Source organism: Macrotis lagotis, chromosome 2, assembly GCF_037893015.1.
Source record: "Macrotis lagotis isolate mMagLag1 chromosome 2, bilby.v1.9.chrom.fasta, whole genome shotgun sequence".
In the NCBI taxonomy this organism is placed as follows: domain Eukaryota; kingdom Metazoa; phylum Chordata; class Mammalia; order Peramelemorphia; family Peramelidae; genus Macrotis; species Macrotis lagotis.
In genome coordinates, this window is record NC_133659.1 from 98,450,453 (window position 1) to 98,473,518 (window position 23,066).

General features: G+C 38.4%; 1 protein-coding gene and 1 long non-coding RNA gene across 3 annotated transcripts in view; one reads left to right on the forward strand and one right to left on the reverse strand.

Annotated features, from left to right (window-relative positions):
* Positions 1-3,588: 3,588 nt before the first annotated feature.
* Positions 3,589-20,495, reverse strand: LOC141512938 (uncharacterized). The gene is made up of 4 exons (XR_012475637.1): positions 20,409-20,495; positions 19,244-19,416; positions 12,044-12,185; positions 3,589-4,828 (listed from the first exon to the last, which is right to left on the reverse strand). It is a non-coding gene; the product is annotated as an uncharacterized LOC141512938 (long non-coding RNA).
* The window catches only part of NR5A2 (nuclear receptor subfamily 5 group A member 2), a 174,463-nt gene continuing 166,062 nt past the window's right edge, over positions 14,666-23,066 (forward strand). For both annotated transcript variants that reach the window (XM_074222300.1, XM_074222302.1), the window contains exon 1: positions 14,666-14,970. In XM_074222300.1, the coding sequence (XP_074078401.1) occupies positions 14,907-14,970 (64 nt within the window). In that variant the 5' untranslated portion in view covers positions 14,666-14,906. The remainder of the gene's footprint in view (positions 14,971-23,066) is intronic.

The following is a 23,066-nucleotide window of genomic DNA, read 5'->3' on the forward strand; positions in this document are numbered from 1 at the left end:
TCTGTGCTCCAGAAGAAATTGGTCAACATAGACCATTAAACTATGACTTGGTATGAACTGGTTCATTATTTATAAGCTTTTAAAAATAAACTCTATACCCCCTAATCAAATGAGATCTTATCTTTATTTACTCTAGTCTCACATTTTTAAATGGTCCTTCTGATACACATACATCAGTGTTTCAATATGGTTCATGATTTCCTGATATGAATCCACTCTCCTGGATGCAGACAGAAATTCACACCTTCTAAATCCTAGGCAGTTTTAGTTAACATCTTTTCAGTTCAACAAAAAAGTTAAGAAGACCCCAGATACTTACTGGCTCTATGACTCTGGGCAAGTCACTTAACATCTACCTTTCTTATCTGTAAAATGGGGATATTAATAACACCTACCTCCCAGGATTGTTGTGAGAATCAATTGAGTTAACATGTACAAAATGCTTTATAAGCCTTAAAAATGCTATACAAATTATAGCTGTCATTATAATTAATGTTGTAAATCTATCTAATATGCTAGAAGTCTTCTCCATGGTTTTTTGATTAGGATTGCCAATTTCACTAACTTTAAAACTTACAAAGTACTCTCTTTCCCATGGAATAAATGAGTGATAAAGCCTTTATTTACAATGTGCCAAGAATACACATACCAGCAATCAAGACTGCCAGAAGAAAACTGATATTCTGTTAAAGGAAGAGAATTCATAGAGGAGAGCTAGAAGTGGTGGAGAGAGAAATTGGGGACGGGGAGGGACTAGGAAAGGATACTTCCTATCTGGCTAAGGTGCCTGGAGTGAAATTTCTGGGAAGTAAGATAAAGGCTTAATTCCTGGAAAATAAGGAAAAAGCTCATCTTTCCCAGGGCAAAGTCCAAGGTTCAGATAGGAGGGTGATGAGGAGGATGTGTAGGCTGACTGTACCACAGGTATGTGGGGTAGTGAAGACAGAGCTGGTCCCAAAGTCAAGAAAAACAAAGTTCAAACACAGCTTCTGATACATCCAGACTGTATGACCATAGGTAAGTCACTTAACCTTAAGTTGCTGACAAAAAAGTAAAGTTTCCTTACCTGGGAATTCCCATAAAATTACAGGTTCATTCCCTATCCATCATTTCTTTATGAGTATTTCTGTGAAGTAGGATTTAGTGTTTGGTCTAAGATTTAAGGTTTATGATTATTTTTGGTTGTTTCATTTCGGTTTTGTTTTTAGCACTAAGTGACTGACTTAGGATCATACAGGTTAAAGAGATGGGTTCTGATCCCAGATATGTTCTAATTCCAAGTCCAACAGATTCTATTTCTTTGTATTGCTAATAATTCATCAAGTGCAGTACCCAGACTATTGTGTTTTCTTCCACTCCTCTAGTGACCTAACCAACCCACTTTCATCTCCAGTCTTGTCTTTGATGATCTTCTCCACTGTGTTTCACACATACTTATTCTAGGCAAGAAATGGCAACCTATTCATGCTCACTAGATGTCTTTCTAATGCCCTTGGAGTTTCCCACTCTTTTGATTCTTTTGAAATCACAGTGTTCAGGGATTCACAGTCACGGGTACCACCAGGAGAACATGGGCTTTGAAAAAGATAAGTAGACCAAAATGTGGATAATTGATTCATTTATCAACATCCTGAACATATATAAGAACTTTTACATGTGATTTTGCAAAAAATAAATAAATAAAAATAGATATTCTATCTACCAATACATATTAGTACCTGGTCTACAGTTCATAGACTTAGAGAGCTACCTGAAAGCAAGTGAGTTTAGGGTCATTAAGCCAATCATTGTCTGAAGGGAAACTTGAACTTCAGTCTTCCTGATCCCAAGGCTGCCATGCTGTTTCTCATATAGGAGATAGCTGATCCAAAATCTAACTTTATGTGCATGATATTTTGTAACCAATATTTTAGACTACTTAGCCTCATGGAAGACATCCATTCAGGAAGTTTACAGTGGCTGTAACTCATTAACTGAGCTTGAACAGTATCGTGGAATATGCATTCATAAGATGTCATTGTATGCCTTTTAGATTTTGGCAAAGATGTCTTGGAGTCATTACTCATCTGTCAAACATTTACAATTCTTTCAGGAATCAGTAAACAGATAGTATTTTATCATTATAGAAGTATATTCTTGTGTGAGTAATTGTAAGTATACCCTGTGGTGTGTGTTAGACTAGAGGATCAGAAGTGGGTAGAATGGAAAGTGCTGAGATTGATCAAATAAAAGGCTGAGTCTTTCTGAGAGAACCAACACTGTAAATCCACTGTTCCTGTTGAATGTGTATCTTTCCTTGGCTTAGTTGTGATTGCTTGTACGTGTCTGCAGAGGCTGAGTTCCGAGCACCTGTTATTTGTACCACATGTGAAAGTTACTCCATTTCCTCTTTCAAAAAAATCTGTTCTTTTCTCACAAAGTCAAGTTCTAAGTGACCATTCTATTAAATTAGTCTGTCAGATAAGCTTCAAAAGGCCAGTCACTCATTAATAAAATATTTCTTCAATATGCCAATAAATTGGATTAAAGAAAGTGGAAAACAGTAAATAAATATGTTTTAAAGATTCCGGTATATGACCCAGTCTAGGGATGTTATCATTGCTCCATATTTTTTTGTACTTTTCTTTAACCATTTCTGCAGTCTGATCAGAAGCAGGTGGCATAGCTTGAAATTCAATCTTTATGCTGTTATATGTTTCATTAACCATATAGAAAAAGGAAGGGAATAAAAGCAAATCATTTTATAACGCTATTAAATTATATGATCTTTTTTTCAGGAAGTATGTGAAATATATTAAGCTTTCTATAGTGTGTACGATAGCATTTGTGACTAAGCTAACACTGTGGAATGATAAATATCTTCCAAAATTCCAGTGTGGAAAATCCAACAATACCCCACCATATCAACCATACATTCATTTCATCCCCACCATCATTTCCCAATATTGTATTTTATTTGTGATCAAATAAACTTGGATTATTTAAAAATATGTCAACTGGCATAAAAATAATGAGACAATGCTCAGTATTAAAGCATTACCACTGCTCTAGAGTGGAAAAAATATTATTTAATGTCATTGTCTTATTTTTTACTTGAATCTGTGATTTCATCCATGTAGAAAGCTCTCAATAAAGAAATTCCCTCCACCAAAGTCAACTTGGAATGTTCAGCAAAACATAGCCTTGTTAAGTTGCCTGGAGCACTGAGGGCAAGTGACTTATCCAGGATCTTAAAATATAATCTGCGATAGGACTATAATCCAGGTCATTCTAACTTCATGGTCAGTCCTTTATTTACTACCCCTCTCTGTTTCTCATAAAGTTAATTACATGTCCCTAAAGCATATAACATTTGACTATTTAAATGCATTAAATGCATTTGACAAGTACCTCCTTTGTCAAAAATAGATCCACTCCTGAAAAGTTGCCTGTAAAGTAAATTTCTGTCTATTATTCCTAAGGCATAGTTAGCTCCATTATAAAACTGAAACTGTGTTCCATAAGGAAAGGAAAATTGTCTCAAGAAAATCACACCACAGAATGCAGCAAACAATTTGGCATCACATATTTAATAGGACACATTTTTAACAATAAAATAGCAATAAACTTCAAAATAAATATTAATAAAGGGTAATGATATATTTAGCATGTTATTAAAGGTTAGCTGAACTAAAAAAAAATCATAGCAGACTAAACAATTTCACCTTTTTGAACCAAAAATTCACCAATTTCACCAAAACCCTTCCTAACCCAAGAAGTCACCATTTTCCATGGCACAATTACAGCCTTGACCACACTTGATTTGGCAAAGACATGAGATTTTCAAAACATTCTTCCTTGAACAGGATTCATCCAAGTGGTAGGAAGCCAACCTCTATCCTGACCCTGAGTAGCATGTTATACTGGGATTTACAGGTGCTGCTCCTACCTCTGCCTTCCAGAGGGCGCCCAGACTCCAACCACCTAAGCTGGAGTCCAAAGTGAATGACTTTCCACTAGATATCTGGAGCCAAGGTAGGGCATGGTCCAGGCAGAGAACAGCCATGGAAAGGCTAGGAACAAGGGATAGGGACATATCCTTTACATATTCACATATTTTATTCATATGCACTCCCTCATGCCACTAGCACATTAGTTCCCCTATATAGAACTTTCTAGAATACATACATATATTCATATATATTCATATATGTATGTACACACAAAACACATACATACACAGACCCTTTCCAGAGTATATATAAATAAATAGATCGAACTGTCCTTCTATAATATATATGGATATGTCTATATCTGTATAAAGAACTCTCCAAATTGTTTGTATATGTATATAAACATTTATGTGTATATACACATATGTGTGTTGTGTTCCTATTTATATTATATCATATTTGTATTATATAATAGAGAAGTAGAAGATATTCCAAAAAGACTGGTGTGAGAGCTTGTCAAGCCCTTTCCAGGGTTGCTTATCCACCTTTGGTGTCCACCTGATTCATCCAACTCTCATCCAGCTCTAAGAAGTTGTATTATGTGCAATGGCCACACCCTGATAAACCATCTCAGATGATGGACTAACTCAGGTTGAGGGTACTGACAGACTTCAAATCTGTCAGAGAGTTAGAGGAATGTCTACTCCAAGTATGTGACGTCTATGTGAATGTCTACTCCAAGTATGTTTTTCCTCTATAGAATGGGTAGATGAGAAGAATTTGTTCCAATGTCCATAAGGCAGCTGGAACAGATATCAAAGGTGCTGAGGTGATCTGCTGCATCCTAGGCATCACCGATCATCTTGACTTTTGTCTTGCATTGTTTTTTGATGATTCTAGAAGACAGAACAAGGCTGATGATTTTAGGTAACTGTCTCACTTAAATCCAGTTTACACACAAGTCAAGACATTACCCACCATATCATTTGTCCTCTTAGAAAATGAAGGACAAACAACTATATTTATTCTATTCTATTATACACAAAGTATATATTATAATTAAAAGTATAGATGTTATATATAAAATATAATTATGCTTCTATATGTATATATGTAGACATGCACATACAGGGTATATACATATATGTCCATATGTATAGATTCGATCTATCTTTCTAACCCAGTTAGAAATATGGGGGCTATTCTTGACCCAATCCCATTCTGATTAGCACAAAACTTTGACCTATTCCATTACTGGGCCAGCTCATACCTCCTTAGGCATCCTAGTGTTCCCCACTCCCAGGGTTTTACCATATTAATGTTGAACTTAGTGTGAACACCTGACTGACTCATCCCATTGTGGTGTGGAACTTCTAAGATCAAGAGATCTGCTAGCTTCAACCTCCCCAGTTCACCACACTCAGCTCAGATTATATTTTCTAGGACACTGAAAACATTTTTCAGATTAATATGTCCATGGGGCAGCATGGTATAGTGGGAAATTTGCCAAGTTTAGAGTCAGAGAACATGGGTTTCAATTCTTATTGTGATATTTACCACCTATTTGAATTCATGCAAAGTCATTTCATATCTTTCGGACTTGGTTCCCTCAGCTGTCAAATGAGAGTTAGATTACATGACCACTAAAATCCATGTCAATTCTAAATCTCTATGTGGAAGATTCAGAGTAAAGAGAAAATGAAAAGAATGTTAAAAATGTGTCAGAAGCAAAAATACAAAGAACATTAGTAAAAGGAATAATGAACAAGAAGAGAGAGAGAGAGAGAAACACATATACAAATTTACATATATGCATGTATCTGTTTTATGAAGAATTCAAACAAGGCAAACCCATGGTGGTCAGAAAAAGTGAATCAAGGACACTCTCAAGGTCTCTCTTAAGAATTTTGGAATTGGGGCAGCTAGGTGGCGCAGTGGATAGAGCATTAGACCTGGAGTCAGGAGTACCTGAGTTCAAATCCAGTCTCAGACACTTAATAATTACCTAGCTGTGTGGCCTTGGGCAAGCCACTTAACCCCATTGCCTTGCCAAAAAAAAAAAAAAAAAAACCTATAAAAAATAAATAAAAAAGAATTTTGGAATTGATTGTGTGATATCAAAGACACTGGAAAAAGGATCGCCCAGAATGACTGCGCTTTATGGACAAAACAGAATTGAAGTAGCCCAAAAGAAATGCAAGATGCACAAATATGCACAATACCCCAAATATTTATGTGATCTATTTGTGTCCAAAGTGTGGAAGAGCATTCCAAGCTCATATTGTTCTGATGAGCCACAGTCAAACATACTCTACCTTGACTCCAACATTTTGGTCCTCTTTGAGAACAAAGGACAACAACCAACCAATGTATATATAATTCAAATAAATATGGTATTTATAAAATACTGCCCACAAAAACCTTATGAGATAATAATTTAAGTTTCAGTAACTTTATTACATAGATAAAGAAATTGAGGGCTCAGAAAGCTTAAATGATTTGCCTGAAATCATTTGTTAAAGGCAGAAGGATGACTAAAACTTGAGCCTCCTTTCTTCAGATATCTTTTCCCTGCATTAGACTTGCTTCCTAAGTATATATTTATAGAAACATATGACATACTGAAGAACTAACTTGTAATTTGATTTTAAAATAATAATAAACTATTTATCAATAGCTTATATATATTGAATTCTGCATAAAAAAGGATACCAGAAAATCAATAAAATACATGCTTTAGTTAAAAGGGGTATCAATATCATCATCTTTTAATGCCACATTAGGTCTGGTGATCCCTTAGAGGTTGATTTAAAAAATGGAATATACCGGACACCACAGCTACTGAAACCCAAAAATAGAAAGTTCTTACTACAAAAGTCCTTGGAACTATCAAATGGTTCAACATCATAAATGGATAAGATTTTATCAGTAGAAATGACAGTAAAGAAGATGCATTACCATCTGCTTCTGCAACCTAAAGACCATGGGACTTAATGTCTCTGAGACCTTCTTGAGAGCAGACACTGCCTTCATTTTTCAATTTGTTATCCCCAATATTTAACACAGAATGTTTCATTCAGTAAGTGGCCAATAAATGTTTTATTATTTATTCATTCTTTTAAATAGCTTTTAAAGTTTACAAAGCAGGCTTTGCATACATTATCTCATTTACTCCTCAAAACAATGTTTGAGGTAGAACTTCATGAATTATTATTCCCATTTTATAGATTTCTGGATAGAGAACTTCAGAGATGATGATGATCATGTAACCAGTAAGGAACTAAAAAGGATTTGAAACTAGATCGTCCTCGACTCCAATTTCAATACCCTTTCCAATATTTTCCTTAAGACTTAACTGTTTTTTCTGGAACACAAATTAAAATTTAACCAAAATGCAGCATGCATTTTATTTTTTTAAAGGTTACATAAGAATGTATTTATAAAAATCTTAATTTTATGAATTTTTTCAAAATAACAAACTTAATTTTTAATGTAAATGTCAGCACTTTTAATGATATTGAAGACAGTTATTAAATAGATGCTCCTCTATTTTCATTAAGAACATATTTCTACTTAGTTATTCTTTGTTATTTTGAAGATATTATTTTTTACAAGTACTTAAAGATTTTATATATTTTGAGTTTTACAATTTTTCCCCTAATGTTACTTCCCTCCCCCCACCCCCCACAGAAGGCACTTTGCCAATCTTTACATTGTTTCCATGGTATACATTGATCCAAATTGAATGTAATGAGAGAAAAATCATATCCTTAAGGAAGAAACATAAAGTATAAGAGATGGCAAGATCAGACAATAAGATATCAGGGTTTTGTTTTTTTTTGCTAAATTAAAGGTAATAGTCCTTGGTCTTTATTCAAACTCCACAGTTTTTTCTCTGGATACAGATGGCATTCTCCATTGCAGACAGCCCCAAATTGTTCCTGATCGTTGCACTGATGGAATGAGTGAGTCCATCAAGGTTGATCATCGCCCCCACAGCATACATTTTAAATTCTAAACCCCCAACACAATTTCAGAAAATTCCCTCATACTACAATCTACTGATTCTCAATTATTTTTAAATAGTTTCAAAATAAATGGACCTTACCTGGTCCTTTTTTTCTAACCAATGACACTCATTATGAAAAATTTACCAGGGCTAGAGGATTGTTCCAGGGAACTGAAGGAATAGATACCTTGGCCTAATTAGATCTCTGCTATGGACATCTGAACTAACAGGGTCAAGATAATAAGAATCCAAATAGTCACAATAAAAACATCAACTCCTTTTGTTTGTTTGTTTGTTTGTTTGTTGTTTTGACAATACTATAACTCAGTCCTAAACTCATCCATCTAGAGAAGCTGGCTAACTAGGATGTTAGCAAATGTCCTTGAGTATTCCAGCCAGGCCGCCCTGAAGAAAATGAATAAAAACACTGTTTGTCCAGTGATCGTCTTTCAGCAAGATGACAATGTATCCAAAAGGGAGGGAGGTGAGTTTCAAAATAATCTTGACACTTGTTTCAAAGAGGTGATGACAAGCCAGACCAGCAGCCCAAATCATGGATGTCTATAGTTTACATCCCTCTCCCCCATGTTCTGAGAATTCTTTTACATGCTCCAAACAAGGGACTAATGGAACTGTGATACTGGCTCTGATGAGACTGGGAAAAGTTTCTAGCCACAGGAAAAAAATTGCTACATTTCCCATTTTCCAATGCCTTCACAGAGGCTAGAGAAGATTCTCAGGGAAGAAAGCACCTATTATAAATCTAATTCAAGATCCATCCTACCATAGCCCCTACATAGAGAGGCAGACAGAGAGATAGAGACAGAGACATACAGAAACAGAGATATAAACAGAGAGAGCAGAGAGATAGAGAGAGACAGAGATAATGACAGAGGCAGACACAGAGAGAAAATACCAAAAACAAAAGTGTAAACCTACATAAAAGATCAATTCATGTTGCAATAAGACTTTTTGCTTGACAAAAGGAATCCTCTGGATTCCTTTGAATAGAGTCCTCCAGTATGTTTAACATTGGAACTGCCTTGCCAAATAAATAGAGAAAAGCAACTTTTCAATTTTTTGTCTTTTGGAAAGTAAAGTTTATCCATAGCTGAACCAACCTGCAAGATTAAATACCTCTTCTAGTTTCTTAACTTTTCCATTTTGCAAGTATAGTTGCAATCCAACCTATGATGGCTTTTCCATATTCATTGACATAGTGGTAAATGTATCATCTTCATCATTATATATGATTTTAAATGTCTCTTGTAAACAGACTAAGAGTCCAAAATACTTTGTCATGGCGTAAAGGTGATTCTGGGTTTTGCCATTAGAACATAAATTCTGGCATGTGCCCCCAAAACTGGAAGGACTTCAGATATCTGGCAAATAATAGACTAGATATCTGCCATCTAAGGACTGACCTAGGATCAGAAAGGTTTATCACTTTGGTTGTCCTTTTTTTCCTTATTGACTCTTGCATTTCATTAAGTCACCTCCTAAAGGATGGGAGATTATGGTCTGCATCAGTTACTTGCTAACTGTGTCATCCTTGGCAAGTGATTTAACATCTCAGTCTCAGTTTCCTAATCTCTAAAAATTAGGATAACAACACCACTTAACTCACAGGGTTTTTGTAAGGATTAAATTAGATAATATATAAAAAGCACTTTGTAAAAAGGCCTGTATAAATATGAGCTATTAATAATAAATAATTTAAACTAAAATCATGTCTGCTTAAAACATGAAATTATTTATTAAATTATCTTCTTTAATCCAAAATATTGTAAATGGTCAAGTAACTTTGACTTGAAGAAACAGAATAAGTAAAGGATTGGGGGGGAGAAAAGTCATGATTTAAAAATTGATTTAAAAATTGACCATCACTGAAGTCAGAGGAACAATCATTAATCCCTACATTAAGCTGGGCATACAAATGCATGTGCACATTATGTGTGCTTATATATGTCTACCTATATACACATGCATTCATACATGAATGTGCATGTGTATGCACATATACATCTAAATGTATCCCTGTACTTACAGATATCTATATACACATAGATATGCACATTGATACATAAGAGTGTATATACATATAAATACACACACACACACACACACACACACATATATATATATATATATATATATATATATATATATTTACTGATATATACCTACATGTGGATAGGTATGTGTGGATAGACATACACCTATATACGTATCCATGTCCTTCATCCTCAAAGAAAACCATGACATCAGGTAGGTGATGCCATGACTTGAAAGTTGGATTTAAGTGACAGGTTGCTATGCAAAGTCACCAGCTTCAATTTCTCCTCCAGAACCATATACACATACAATCTATCTCTCCATCTCTCCCTCTATTTACATAATGTCTATCTAACTAAATATCTATCTATATATCTATCTAAACATCTCTATCTAAATATCTATCTAAATAGCTCTCTATTCTTTCTGTCTTCTCTATCTCACTATCTCTCTCTCTCTCTCTCTCTCTCTCTCTCTCTCTCTCTCTCTCTATATATATATATATATATATATATATTTCTGTAGATCTGCCATCTATCTGAATATCTATATCATCTATCTGTATATATGTGTATATGTATATGCCTTGAGGCATTCCTAATAAAAGGAGTTAGGGAATCTAGACTCTAATAGTCTAAATTCTGTCATTAACTTGTTATGTGACCTTGGATAAGTCACTTAAACCCTCAGAGCCTTGGGTTTCCCTTTTGCAAAATGAAAAGACCTAACTTCATGATCTCTTTGGCTTCTTCCAACTTTATAGTTCTATGATTCCATGGAGTACCACTTCCACAGAAACTTCCCTGAGATTTCCCACCCCAGTTGAGAGTGCTCTCTCCCTTCTCAGATTTTTCAATCTGCATTCTTGTCACATCTGATTTTCTTGACTGTTGCATGCCCCTTAAATGTTCTCTCTCTCTCTCTCTCTCTCTCTCTCTCTCTCTCTCTCTCTCTCTCTCTCTCTCTCTCTCTCTCTCTCTCCCTCCCTGTCTCTCTCTTTTTTAGCCTCTCTTTCAATTTCTCTCTCTCCCTAATATACATGTTTATACATATATATTATATGTCATCTATATATAAGGAAGGTAGTCTAATCTCTTCCAACTGAGCAAGGCAGTGGTCTTTCTGGATTCAGAAGCATCTTCTATCCAATGGAACTAAGGGAAGCTATATGTCCTGAATGTTCACATAAAACTGTCCCACACTTCTTTTCAACGACTTAAAGGGTCTTATTTGTCTAAAGGGATCTTACTGTGATAAAGGCAAATCACGGTAAGAACCTAAACATCTGGTAGTGGGCTAGGGGATGCCCAGACTGACATTTTTATAACTTAAACAAGATAAGAAGATGACAGCCCATTCAAACAGTGTACTGGGTGAGTGGTGACATAATAGTTTTTACAGGACTCCAAGAGTGGGAGACAGGAAATGGGGGGAGAGAAGAATTATCATTTATGTGCATTAGTAGCCAGCCAAAGATGGTATAAGAAATATCTATATCTCTATCTGTATCTGTATTTACAAATATACAGGTGAGTATATATACTCAGGGAAGAAAATGGTATATATACAATCATTGTATACAAATACATATATGTGTGTGCACATATGCATACATGTATGTAAAAATAAACATATATCTATATTAGTCTCATTATTCAAAATATGCTCTGGATTCTCGGAGTTAAAAAGTGGCAACCATTTATGATTCCTGAAGCTTGATTTCTGGAATCTATTTTCTGTTCCTCTGATTCATTGTGTGGTTTTATGGTTATCTGAGCCAGGAATAGGAATTATAATATAGATTAAAAGTTAAGGTATAATATTTAGCAGAAGGAGATTAACAAGGGATATTCTAAAATAGTACTTTTCCTATATACATATGTCTTTAATCCAGTAAATCCCACTCTTCATGATGCAAAGATATTTATTTTGTAATGTCAATAAGGATGATGATTTTGATGATGGTCGTGATGCTAATTAGCATTTATATAGGACGGCTAGGTGGTGAAGTGGATAGATTACTGAGCTTAGAACCAGAAAGACTCACCTTATTAAGTTCAAACCCTGACTTAGACACTTGCTAGATATGTGATTCCAGTTCTTTAATATTATTTGCCTCAGTTCTTCATCTGTAAAATGAGCTGGAGAAGGAAATAGCAAACCACTCCAGTATCTCTGCCAAGAAAACCCTAAATGAAGTCACAAAAAGAGATACAACTGAAAAACAACTTATAACAAACATTTATAGAATGCCTTCAAATTTCAAAACATTTTACAAATATCTTCTCACTAGATAACATCAAGTCCCATGTACTCTAATGAAGGCCTAAAACCTTTAGTAGACAGTAGCTGGGACAGGGGGAAACAATCTTCAAATCTTTCTTAAGGGGCATGTAGATCATTCCCCAGGCTCCTTTCTTGGTTTGTTTGGTTTTTTTTTTTGCAAGGCAATGGGGTTAAGTGGCTTGCCCAAGGCCACACAGCTAGGTAATTATTAAATGTCTGAAGCACATTTGAACTCAGGTACTCCTGACTCCAAGGCTGTCCACTGCATCACCTAGCCACCCCTTCCCAGGCTACTTTTGCTTCTTTTGCCTCTGAACTATCATTTGTAAGGATGGACAATAGTATGCTTTGAGGTGCGCTCCAAACTACCTTAGTCTATTTAATTAAATATGAGATATAAAGACAGTATGTGAGACCACTGACCATCACAAATGGGGGCCCACCTTCTACAGAAGTTTTTCCCAATCCCCCTTAGCATCAATCAATCTTCTATTAAATATCTCCTTTTATCCTACACATATCTTATTTATCCATAATTATTTTTATATTGTTTCCTCAATCAAATTCTGAACTCCTTGAGAATAGGGAATGTGTTGGTTTTCTGGTTTCTTATTTTTACTTTCTTTGCACCCTTAATGCTTAGCACAATTCTTAGAACATAATAGAAGCTTAAAAGTGCTTATTGACTTGTCTTGATCTTAGTATAGGGGCCCCTGGTCATTCAAGATCTGCCAATGTACCTCCAAGAAATAAGAAGAATGCTTCACTTTCATATACCAATAGACTCAGTGAGTAGTGGACTTAAAAAAAAAAGCTACTATTTCCTTCACCTGAACATCAAGGAGTCATTGGTTGTCCTGGACACCATGACAAGAAGTAATCTCTGTACAATAAAGTATCAGATTTTGTGACTTTACTTATTAGATAAGCCAAGGTCTGGAGAGGGTCTACAGCTAAATCATATCAGCAAGTTCTAGGGGACATGATCTCATTGAAATTTTAGCTGCTGAAGTTATATATTTTCCCAGCATTATCTAGCTCCAGGAGTCTTTTTAACAGAAAAGTTTTTGTCAATAATTATGATCACAATAGCAGACTAGACATCTGTTAATGGGAAAAGATGCCTGTAGGTTAAAGGGTACTCTTTCTTTGACCATAAGAGCAGTACAAAGGAATAGTATGGTCAGTCCAATTGAACAATGTTTTGTGTGACTGGGGATCTGCCAGTGTTCCCAAGGATAGTGCCTCCCCACCTTTGAGGGGTATTTAAAAAGGTTCTGGGTTGGGAGTCTTATGTATATATAAATGTGAATTACTATTCCAGCTCTATAATCTTAGGTATTGTCAATACACTTCCAAAGGCCCCAGCCTTCCTCCCTCATCTACAAAATCAGAAGACTGGATAAAATCATTTCTACAGTTTTTCTCTACCTTGGGGAAACTACTAATTACACCATAATTTTGGAAAAGACATTTATTTCTTTAATGACTGTTCAGATTTATGATTTTGAGGAACTGCATAGCTCTTCAATGAATATCTAAAAACCAGATTTGGGAAAAAGAAAGAAGTAAAAACCATTCTTGGTCTTTTAACAATGCTCTCTCAATGATTTAACTCAGTAAAATATCATCAATTTGATTGTTCAATGATCCCAGCCAGGAAAAACAATTTTTAAAATTTTGTAAGAGGTATTCAACATACATGATTTTCCTGGCATAGCAATACTTAACCTCAAAGTAAAAGTTTTACTTTATTGGGGAGGGGGGGAATAGGTTGCCCTCTTAACCAATTGACCAACTTACAAACAAGGTAAGGTTAGCCCTCTGTCTAATGAGTAGGTGCAATAAAAAGGTCCAGTCAGCCAAAAGTGAATAAATAAATAACCATAGACTCACAAATCTTACTCCTAGTGTTTCAAAGTGTCAATCACATTCATAGGCATCTCTAAAGGAATTAATGTTAGCCATTGTTGTCATCTAAAGTGTATTTGCAGAAACCACCACAGTCATGTCTGCTCTCCTCAATGCAAAGCAATGATGACATCCAGGGGACAAATCACAAACCTTAATTTATATTGACTAGATTTAAGTTGGTATGGAGTTTTGTGCACTGAGTGTGATCCTCTGACCCCACGGTTTTACAACTTTTCACTCTCTGCTGTATAGCACCTCTCCCCTTCTGAGTTAATCATTTATCTGCCTTTATCTGCCAGGGGTTCTTATCTCTTTTGCTGTCACTTTATAACAGGGTGCTCTTATCAACCTGTGCAAAGTCATGTGATTGGGCCAAGCCTATCATAAGTTTCAAATCTTCTGATTAGAGACCATCATGAAACTGGATACATGGTTTACAGCAGGTCACTAATGTTGGAAAAAAGTACAGAGTCCAGTGAAAGACCTACTTGTTACTTTCTGAATTCTTGGACATATGTGTGTGTGTGCATGTGCGTGTGCGTGTGCGTGTGTGTGTGTATGTGTGTGGGGATTTTTTGGTTAACTTTCACTGAAGGTTACTATAGTCTGTGGTATCTTCCCCAAGGCCAGAAAATTTGACAAGCCTCACCTTTGTCTTCCTCAATGGTATATGCTTTAAGTACAAGAGTGAACTATAATTATACCTAAGAATGTCTTCTAGTTCTGACTCTGATGGCATCCAGGAATCGGTAAAGCATGGACTAACACCTATCAGTAAGTACAAGTTACCCCACTTGTTATAATGTATCTGCTTTAATGTAATGAAATCTTATGTTTCAGCATTACAAATCATTGCTTTTCACTTTGTTTTTTTTCTTTTTACAAAGTTGAACTTCCTTGGAGATACACATGTGTATCTCAAAAACTTTCAGGGAAGAAATGAATTATTTCAATAAATGAGAATCCTTTCACTAAATATATATGAAGTTTTTCACTTGTACCAGTCTAAAGTCATTAGAAAATATAATTCATTGCATGTCACCTCCACTCATTTTATTGTTCTTCAAAATGTGTTTTTAGTAAATCTTAAGATAGAAAAGAGGAAGGTGTTTGAGACTATCCATTTGAACTGATTATCAGACAGTCAAGTGTAACCTAGATCTTTTTTTTTCAAATAATGCTTACAAAGTTTGTAGGATTTCTTCTGAGATGCATTGTTGGTATCCTGGCATTCTGACACATTGATGAAAACCTGTAGTGTGTTTGTGTCTTAGAAACACATAGCCCTGTTAAATCTAGGCTTAACTGAATGTAAAAATGAACAGTCACAAATATGTTATTTAAATCAAGTTAACCTCACAAATTACAGGACTAAGAGAAAGTTATTTGGAGACTGGACTAATTGGCATGCTGTTTTTTCTTCCCTGGCCTTTGAATATTACTTCTAAGATAAGTGTTCTGTTCTAGCTGTGTATGTTGTTCCATCCAGGACTTTCAGATTGGTGTTTCTCTCTGGAGTTTTGAGTCAGTCACCTCACAAAATTTGAGTTCTTCAAGAACAAGAAGGGAAATTAAAGAGTCTTCTTCTTATCCCCTTTTCCCTTGCTGATATTTTAAGAGCTAACAATTCCCTAAAACATACCAGTTAAGGAAATGGTTGCAAAAACATTGGTTACAAAAAATCATTATCCTCAGGGAAAAGAAAAGCCAAAAGAGGCATGTGTAATATAACACAGACTGGATGTGGAAAGAAGGAAGGAGGGAAGGAATGAGGGAAAGAAAGAGGGAAGGAGGAGAAGGAGGGAAGAAGGGGGAAAGGGAGGGAAGGAGGAAGGAGAGAGGAAGGAGGGAGGGAGGAGGGAGGGAGGAAGGAAGGGAGGGAAGAAGGGAGGGAGGGAGGAAGGAAAGGGGAGGGAGGGAGGGAGGGAAAAAGGAGAGAGGGAGGAGATAGGGAGGGAAGGAAGGGGAAAAGACAAATATGTGGAGAAGGGAGCTGAAAAAGACTTAGAACATTATTCATTTTCACTAGACGAAACTGTCCTCTAGTGCATAGTATTCTTCCATCTGGAACTACCTCTAGCTATTTATTCCACTTAGGGCTATTGAATCACTGAGAGAAACAAAACACTCTAGAGAGAGGTTGGCATGATGTCCAAAGAGAGCTGGAGTGCACTTAGGCCAAGTATCTCCAACTCTAGCTTTAGGTCCTGGGGCTGAGCCCAGTCTCAAAGACTGTGCCTGATTAGGGTCTGAACCATGCCTCTTGGAGCAATAACAATATTTGGTGCTCCTACTAAGGGTCAGTGGTAAAAAGAAGAGCCCTCAATGGGGGAAAACAGGCATCACCATTATGAATATATTTGACCAACAGATTCCAAGAGATCCAAAGGCAGTTTTCCCTGCCCTTCCCACACTCCCAATATACAGACACAGGTGCCAACTCATTCATACCCTATTCTTCATAGAGTCATGACAGTGAGTGCCAGTGATTTGCTCCCTCAAAACCTAAGTCTTGGGTCAAGACGGGGAGGAAGGCAGGATTAGAGACATTGACATGCTCTCCTGTATTGCCTTCCTTCCTGGGCTCTCAGTCTTAGAAGTTGTTTTGTAGGTGGAGAAAAAGTATGGTCATTGTCCTAACTTGGAGAAGTTTATAGGGTAGGAGGGGCAGAATGGAGGAAGAAATAGAGGTGGGATTGATGCTTTTTCCTTTCTCTCTGAGGCAGAAGGAGACCACCACTTCCCCTCATCCCTCCCCTATATACCCCTCTCTGGGAGACAGAGACAGATAGAGATGTATAGAGACAGAGATAAAGACAGAGATAAATATAGAGATGTTTACCCAGACTGCTCCAGGTAATTTTCCAAGCCACTTCAGAAATGAAGTTTTCTTCCAGACTGAAAGGTTAAGGATCCCTTGGCCCAGGATCCAGTGCCACTGCTTCCTTCTCCATCAAAGGATCTGAGGAGCAGGGAGGCTTGAGTCAAGCCACTCAATCTGACTGTGCCTCTGGGGCTTATCCTGCTTGAGTTCAGACGCCGGGACTCACTCATCACCTCAGCTAGTGCCCATTCTCCCTGTCACTCTGACACCTTAAACCTGTCCGAGTGCTTCCTGGCGCCAGACCTAGAATTCCACAGCTGGTTCCCCGGAACCAGGGGCCTCTTTTGGGGTCCCCTTCCTTCTCAGAACACTTATACCTCCTCTTCCACTCTACTCCTGTTGCATTCATATTGGGCTAGTTTCCATTTCAACCCAAAGACTCTAGTTTGCATCCAAGTCAGAAAGCATTTATTAAGTGCCTACTACATACCTGGCATGGTGCAGTACCAAACTGAAGATTTAAATAGAAGGTTCAAGGCTGGTCTGAGCTGACCTTTAGAGGAGAAGGGAGGTAGTCAGAGAGTAAATGACATAGAGCATGAGAGAGAGAGAGAGAGAGAGAGAGAGAGATATGATATTAAGGTCCTTTAGTTACCTGCCTAGAGTTATCTGGTTTCAAAGATATCCATTCATTACCATATATTATCATATATTATTATCATTTCAGAAATTTGATAGTGTCCTGTGGTTGCTTAGAACAGAACAGAAATCCAAAGAGGAGTTGGGGGCAAGGTGATGAAACGTAGAACATTGTTGAAGTCTTTTTATTTACATCATAGACACTCAGTTATGAATTTCAATGTATAGATAAGCAACCGTGAGTAGTTAGATAGTTTTACAAGGAGATAACATGGAGGGGTGTCCTCTAGAGACTTGCATCTTCGATGTAAAAGGAAGGAGACAAAAGACGCTTATTCCACCTGGTTGAAGAACATAGGCTGAGAGACTAGAAACCATTGTTTAACCTCAGTTCTATCACTAACTAGACCAAGTTGCCTCCCCTCTCCAGACCTTAGTTTCCCCTTTTGTAAAAATAAATATTTTAGTAGACGACCTCTAAAATGTGTTCCACTTCTAATATTCCATAATTCTGTGGAGATGCCATAAACCTGATGCTGATATATCAGGAGATCTAAGCTCTCTATTCCTGAGAGAATGTATAGAATCGATCAAGAATTTCTGTCAAGGTCAATAGGAGTTTTGCATTCCATTTTACTTATATACGGCTTTAATTATTTTGCAAATAATGTACAATCTAGAATACAGTGTATCTCCTGACCTGCAGTTACTTCTATTCAATTACATATCAATGTACAATGTAAAGAATGTGTTGCCCATCACATATAATGTTAGCTCCCTGTATCTTTTCCCCAAACGTGCTCCCACACAGAGCTCAAAAGCGGTTTACCGGAATCCAATGCCAAGAAAAAGTTTATCACACTCTGTCTTTGAATATCTTGGTCTCTGAAAGAACATGTCAGTCAGTGCAAAGTGAGATAACCAAGCATGTCACCCTAACCCGGACCCAGCGTCTTTTCTACAACAGCTAAGCATGTCAATTACCCAAAGAAAGCATTGCCGCCCTTCCCAGACACCCACAGCCCGCACCTCAGCCGAGGAGACCAAGTTCACCGTTTCATCTCCCTCATTCTGTCTCCTCTTTCTATCCCTCTCCCCTATTGTCCCCCTCCCACCTTTGCCTCCACTCGGATCTCCAGATCCCTTCTGAGAGAACAGCAAATTACTGATTGGATGAATTGCTTATAAAAAAAAATGTATGAAAAACTATTGGGGATAGTATTGTGGACTTTAAGGCCACGAAAGAGGGGGGAAGCAAGGTTTCACCGAGGCCAGAGCCTTTCTCCTTTACTTGCTCTAACCTCTAGCTCTAGAACTAACTTTAGTTTAACTTGAACATGAGCAGAGGGGCTGGAAGAGACTGCCTGTAAAGAATCTCTCTCTGATTGTCTGACTCTGTCTCTGTCTCTCTCTCATTATCTCCCTCTCTGTCTCTGTCTCTGTCTCTATCTCTGTGTCTTTCTCTCTCTCTCTCTCTCTCTCTCTCTCTCTCTCTCTCTCTCTCTCTCACACACACACACACACACACACACACACATACAATCGCTCGCTCCCTCAAGACCCGCTGGCTCCCCCCAAGCTCACCGTGGCTCCTTTCTTTAGCTCGGAGCAGCTAAATCTGTCGTGGTTCTAACCCTCCTTTCCCGGTCCTCTGAGTCGGGCTCAGAACACCTCTCGGGCTCTTCCTTCACCACTCCGGCGACAGCCTTCCCGGTTGAGCATTGTTTCCAAACTCTGTTCCACTCTTCTGAGAATCCCTAGCGTGCGGGACAGTGGGGCTTGAGGAGAAAAGGTGGGAAAGCGGGGGGGAAGGACGTCCTCCGCTAACCTGAGAAACTGAGGGACAGGAATGCATAGAAGAAGGTTGCTTTACTGGACAACTGCTCTAAAAACCTGAGGCACTGGGGGGGGGGGTCTTTTTAACCTCTGGGGAAAGTAAGGGAAGAAAGACACAAACTGACAGATTAACAAGACCTGACGGGTCACTGTGACAGAGAAACAGAGACTGAAACAGAGATAGACAGACAGATGGACACACAGGGGAGACAGAGAGAGAAAGAGACAAGGAAACAAAGAGAGAGACAGAGATTCAGAGAGACAGAGACAGAGAGACACAGAGAGAGACACACACATAGAAACAGAGACAGAGACAGAGGCAGAGACAAAGAGAGATACCAGACAGACAGAGACAAAGACTCGGAGAGAGGAGGGAGAGAAAAAGAGAGAAAGGCTTTCAACTACAAATGACTTCGTAAAGCCGGCGGTTCTGGTGGCGGAAAAGTAACGGAGACGTTCTGAGAAAACTCGTTGCGTGTTTGAGCAGGGCAGCCCAAGCATAGATTCGTGTCCCATTGATTTTGGAATGACCCCAGAATGATTACAAGTTGAATCCTCATCATTCTCCTCCGCCCTCCCCTAGTACTAGTTTGCAACTTCTCGTAGACATAAGCCGCTATGTGGCTTTTGCCTGTATTTAACGTTTGGGGTGTTTGTGGTTGACTGCTCCCCACACGCCCCTTTTTAGGAGAAGAGGGAGAGTCGCTGATCCAGGGAATGCCATAGCGCGGGCGCATGGGTCCAAGGATTGGGGGCTTCGATAAGATATTGAGAGGAAGTTTGGGTTTCTCATGCGATCCTCAGCTGGCTAACTGCTGTCCTTCCCCAGGATGGGGGGGGGGGGGGCAGGGGTCAAGGTGAATGACGAAGGGGAGGACGAGAGTAAGGGGGGGGGGGCCGAGGTCTCAATTACCAGCCAGAGCAAAGAAGTGGCCGTTCTTCCTGAGGGGTATCTGGTGTAGGGGCTCTGCTTGCCTCCTAGTGCTGGGTTTCTCTAGAAATCTTCCCAAGCCTGGGGCGGGGGGGGGGGGGGGGGGGGGCCAGAAGGATGAACGTTAAGATACCGCAAGCTGTGTGGTCTCCAATGACAACCAGCAGAAGGAGCGAGACTGGCAGACAGATAGGGGTGCTGAAAGGGAACTGGGGCGAAAGGCGAGGCATCTAATTGTTACAAAAGCTTCTGTGGAGCGCAGATGGCAGCGGAATCACTCAAAATGAGCTACAGAGTTTAAGAAAAGGGAGCAGGAGGGGGATTAGAAAGGAAGGGGAGGAAAGGGGAAGATGAAGGAGGTCGTCATAAGGACATCAGTTGCTGGGAGGAATGGGGGGGGTGGAAGGATGGGAGAAGATAAGGACAGAAAGCTGGGGGAGGGGGAGAGCTGGGAAAGGGGATGATCTTAAAACAAGTAAAAAGACATGTTGCTGGGTATCTATCTATATGTATATGTATATGTATGGCAATATAGCTGTGTTTCTGCATGCCCATGGTCTGCCTTCAGCATGGAAAAGTGCTGGCCCATGCCCAGGCTAAGACTTTCTAGTTCATTCATTAAGATCTGGCTTTGCTAACTCAGGATCCCTGTAATGATCTATCTTCTTTTTGCAGACTCAATATGGATCACCTTCCCCTCCCCTCCTCTAGAATTTGACTCAAATTCACTTCCCTTTACTATGAATGGGAATTCTGCTGGAAAAATCAGTAGACAGAAAACCATAAGGAACCTCGTGCAAGCTATGGGAGGGAAGGAATCAATCACTTCGAAAGCCAGTGAATTCTTTCAGGCATGGGACCAGTTGATCACCTACCTTCTCATTATTAAAATGGAATAGAACGCAGAACATAATGGCAAAAAAAAGTTACATTTTTCTTGGGAAGTTTAAGGGGATGATGGAATATGCAGCTTGGACCCTTCCTTAAAAGATTTACTTAGTAATAACTCCAGTTAATGAGGCAAATTCAGCATTAATCTGAGCAGCACCTAACTTATAAAAAGTACACTGCAGTTCTCTACCACCCCCAGGTTCAATAGTCCCTTATAATTTTCTTCCACTACCAAAGATGGACTTGGTTGGCCCTTCATCAATCTGGAATGCAGGCAATCCTTGGCCTTAGGTTTTGATAGAAATGAAAACCTTAGAGTATATCTTCAATCTGCAAGATTTTATTGAATGCCTACAATGTGGTGGGTGCAAAGGGTAAAATACAGAAGAAACTTGAATTGTCAGACCCTCTTTAAACTCCCAATCTAGGACAGCACAGTGTTAAGGCTTGGTTAGTGTCCTTAATTGTCAATAGGAAACTTATTTTTCCACAATGAAATGTTTTTTATCATTATGCTCTTTTGAATTGTGTACATGCACACACACACACATTGTTCAGCAATTTTCAGAGTTCCCCATAGCCTCTCTGATTGTATAATGTTCCAAGTGAGATAACATTCACTGAACAGAATGTGTTTGGGGGTTGGCTGTAGATGGTTAGAAGGGCACAAAAGCCTGGTCAGTCTTACTTTTGACTGAAGATGACTTATACACACATTTACAAAGACAGTAAAGAGGAGAGATTGTGCTACCTCTAGGAATCAAGTTCTTCCCACCAACCCCCAGAGAATTTTGCAAGACTTAACAAGAGAGACCTGAATCTCAAAGTCCTCTGCAAAAATGCACTGATAGAGAAAGTGGGTTCACTGTTCTAGAATTTGAACTGAGTCTACAATAGCAAAAGAAAAGGGGAAATCCAGTAATTCTCCAGGAAAATAGATGTTCATCAGGCAATTAGAATGATTGATACCAAGATAACCCAACAATGGCAGTACTGTTTTGGAGTGGGTGTGGTTTACCTCTTGTTTTGTTTTGTTTTTTGTGTGAAGTGTGTAACTGCTTCAACTCTACATTTTATGTTTCCATTACTTTAATGGAAGATTTTTGAATTGTTGACTACATTACAGATTGAGTATAACAGATTGTTGAGATAGCAAGGTGTGTCTCTGTCACCCAGCTTTAAAGAAACAAGATTATTTACAAAGTGAAGTGTCACGTTTTCTTTTTCAGAAAAGGTGGATAAATATGCTCCAGTTGAGTGGAGAGGCTTGCTTTCAGAAACTCTAGGGATTGCAAAAGATGTTTAGCAAAATAGAGTACTGAAATGATCCCTGAAGCCACAACTGGACGAACAGTGGGACAAGGAAGGTGCTTAGGGAACAGTTCAATTGAAGTACTGATGACTGTCATCATAGTAACATATTTATTCAGCTCCCTTAAGGTTTGCCAAGAGCTTTCTTCATGAGAACCTTGGGTTGTTGTGTATTGATAGTCCCATTTTGGAGGAAGGTTTCAGACACCTACTCTAATGGGACGCAAAAGGAAGGGAGAGCTGGGGACTGGGAGGAGGGTGGGGAGGAGAGGGCGGGAGAGAACTTTCTGTTCGCCCCGCCTCGGACTTGTGCGGTCTCCTTGTGTGTTAATGTTTATATAGTCTCTGCTGCTCCTAGCGCTGTGAAAGTTGAGCAGACACCAGATACATGGTTAGGGAGAAAGAATGACCTCTCCCCGTCTCTCTAATAGTTCTAAT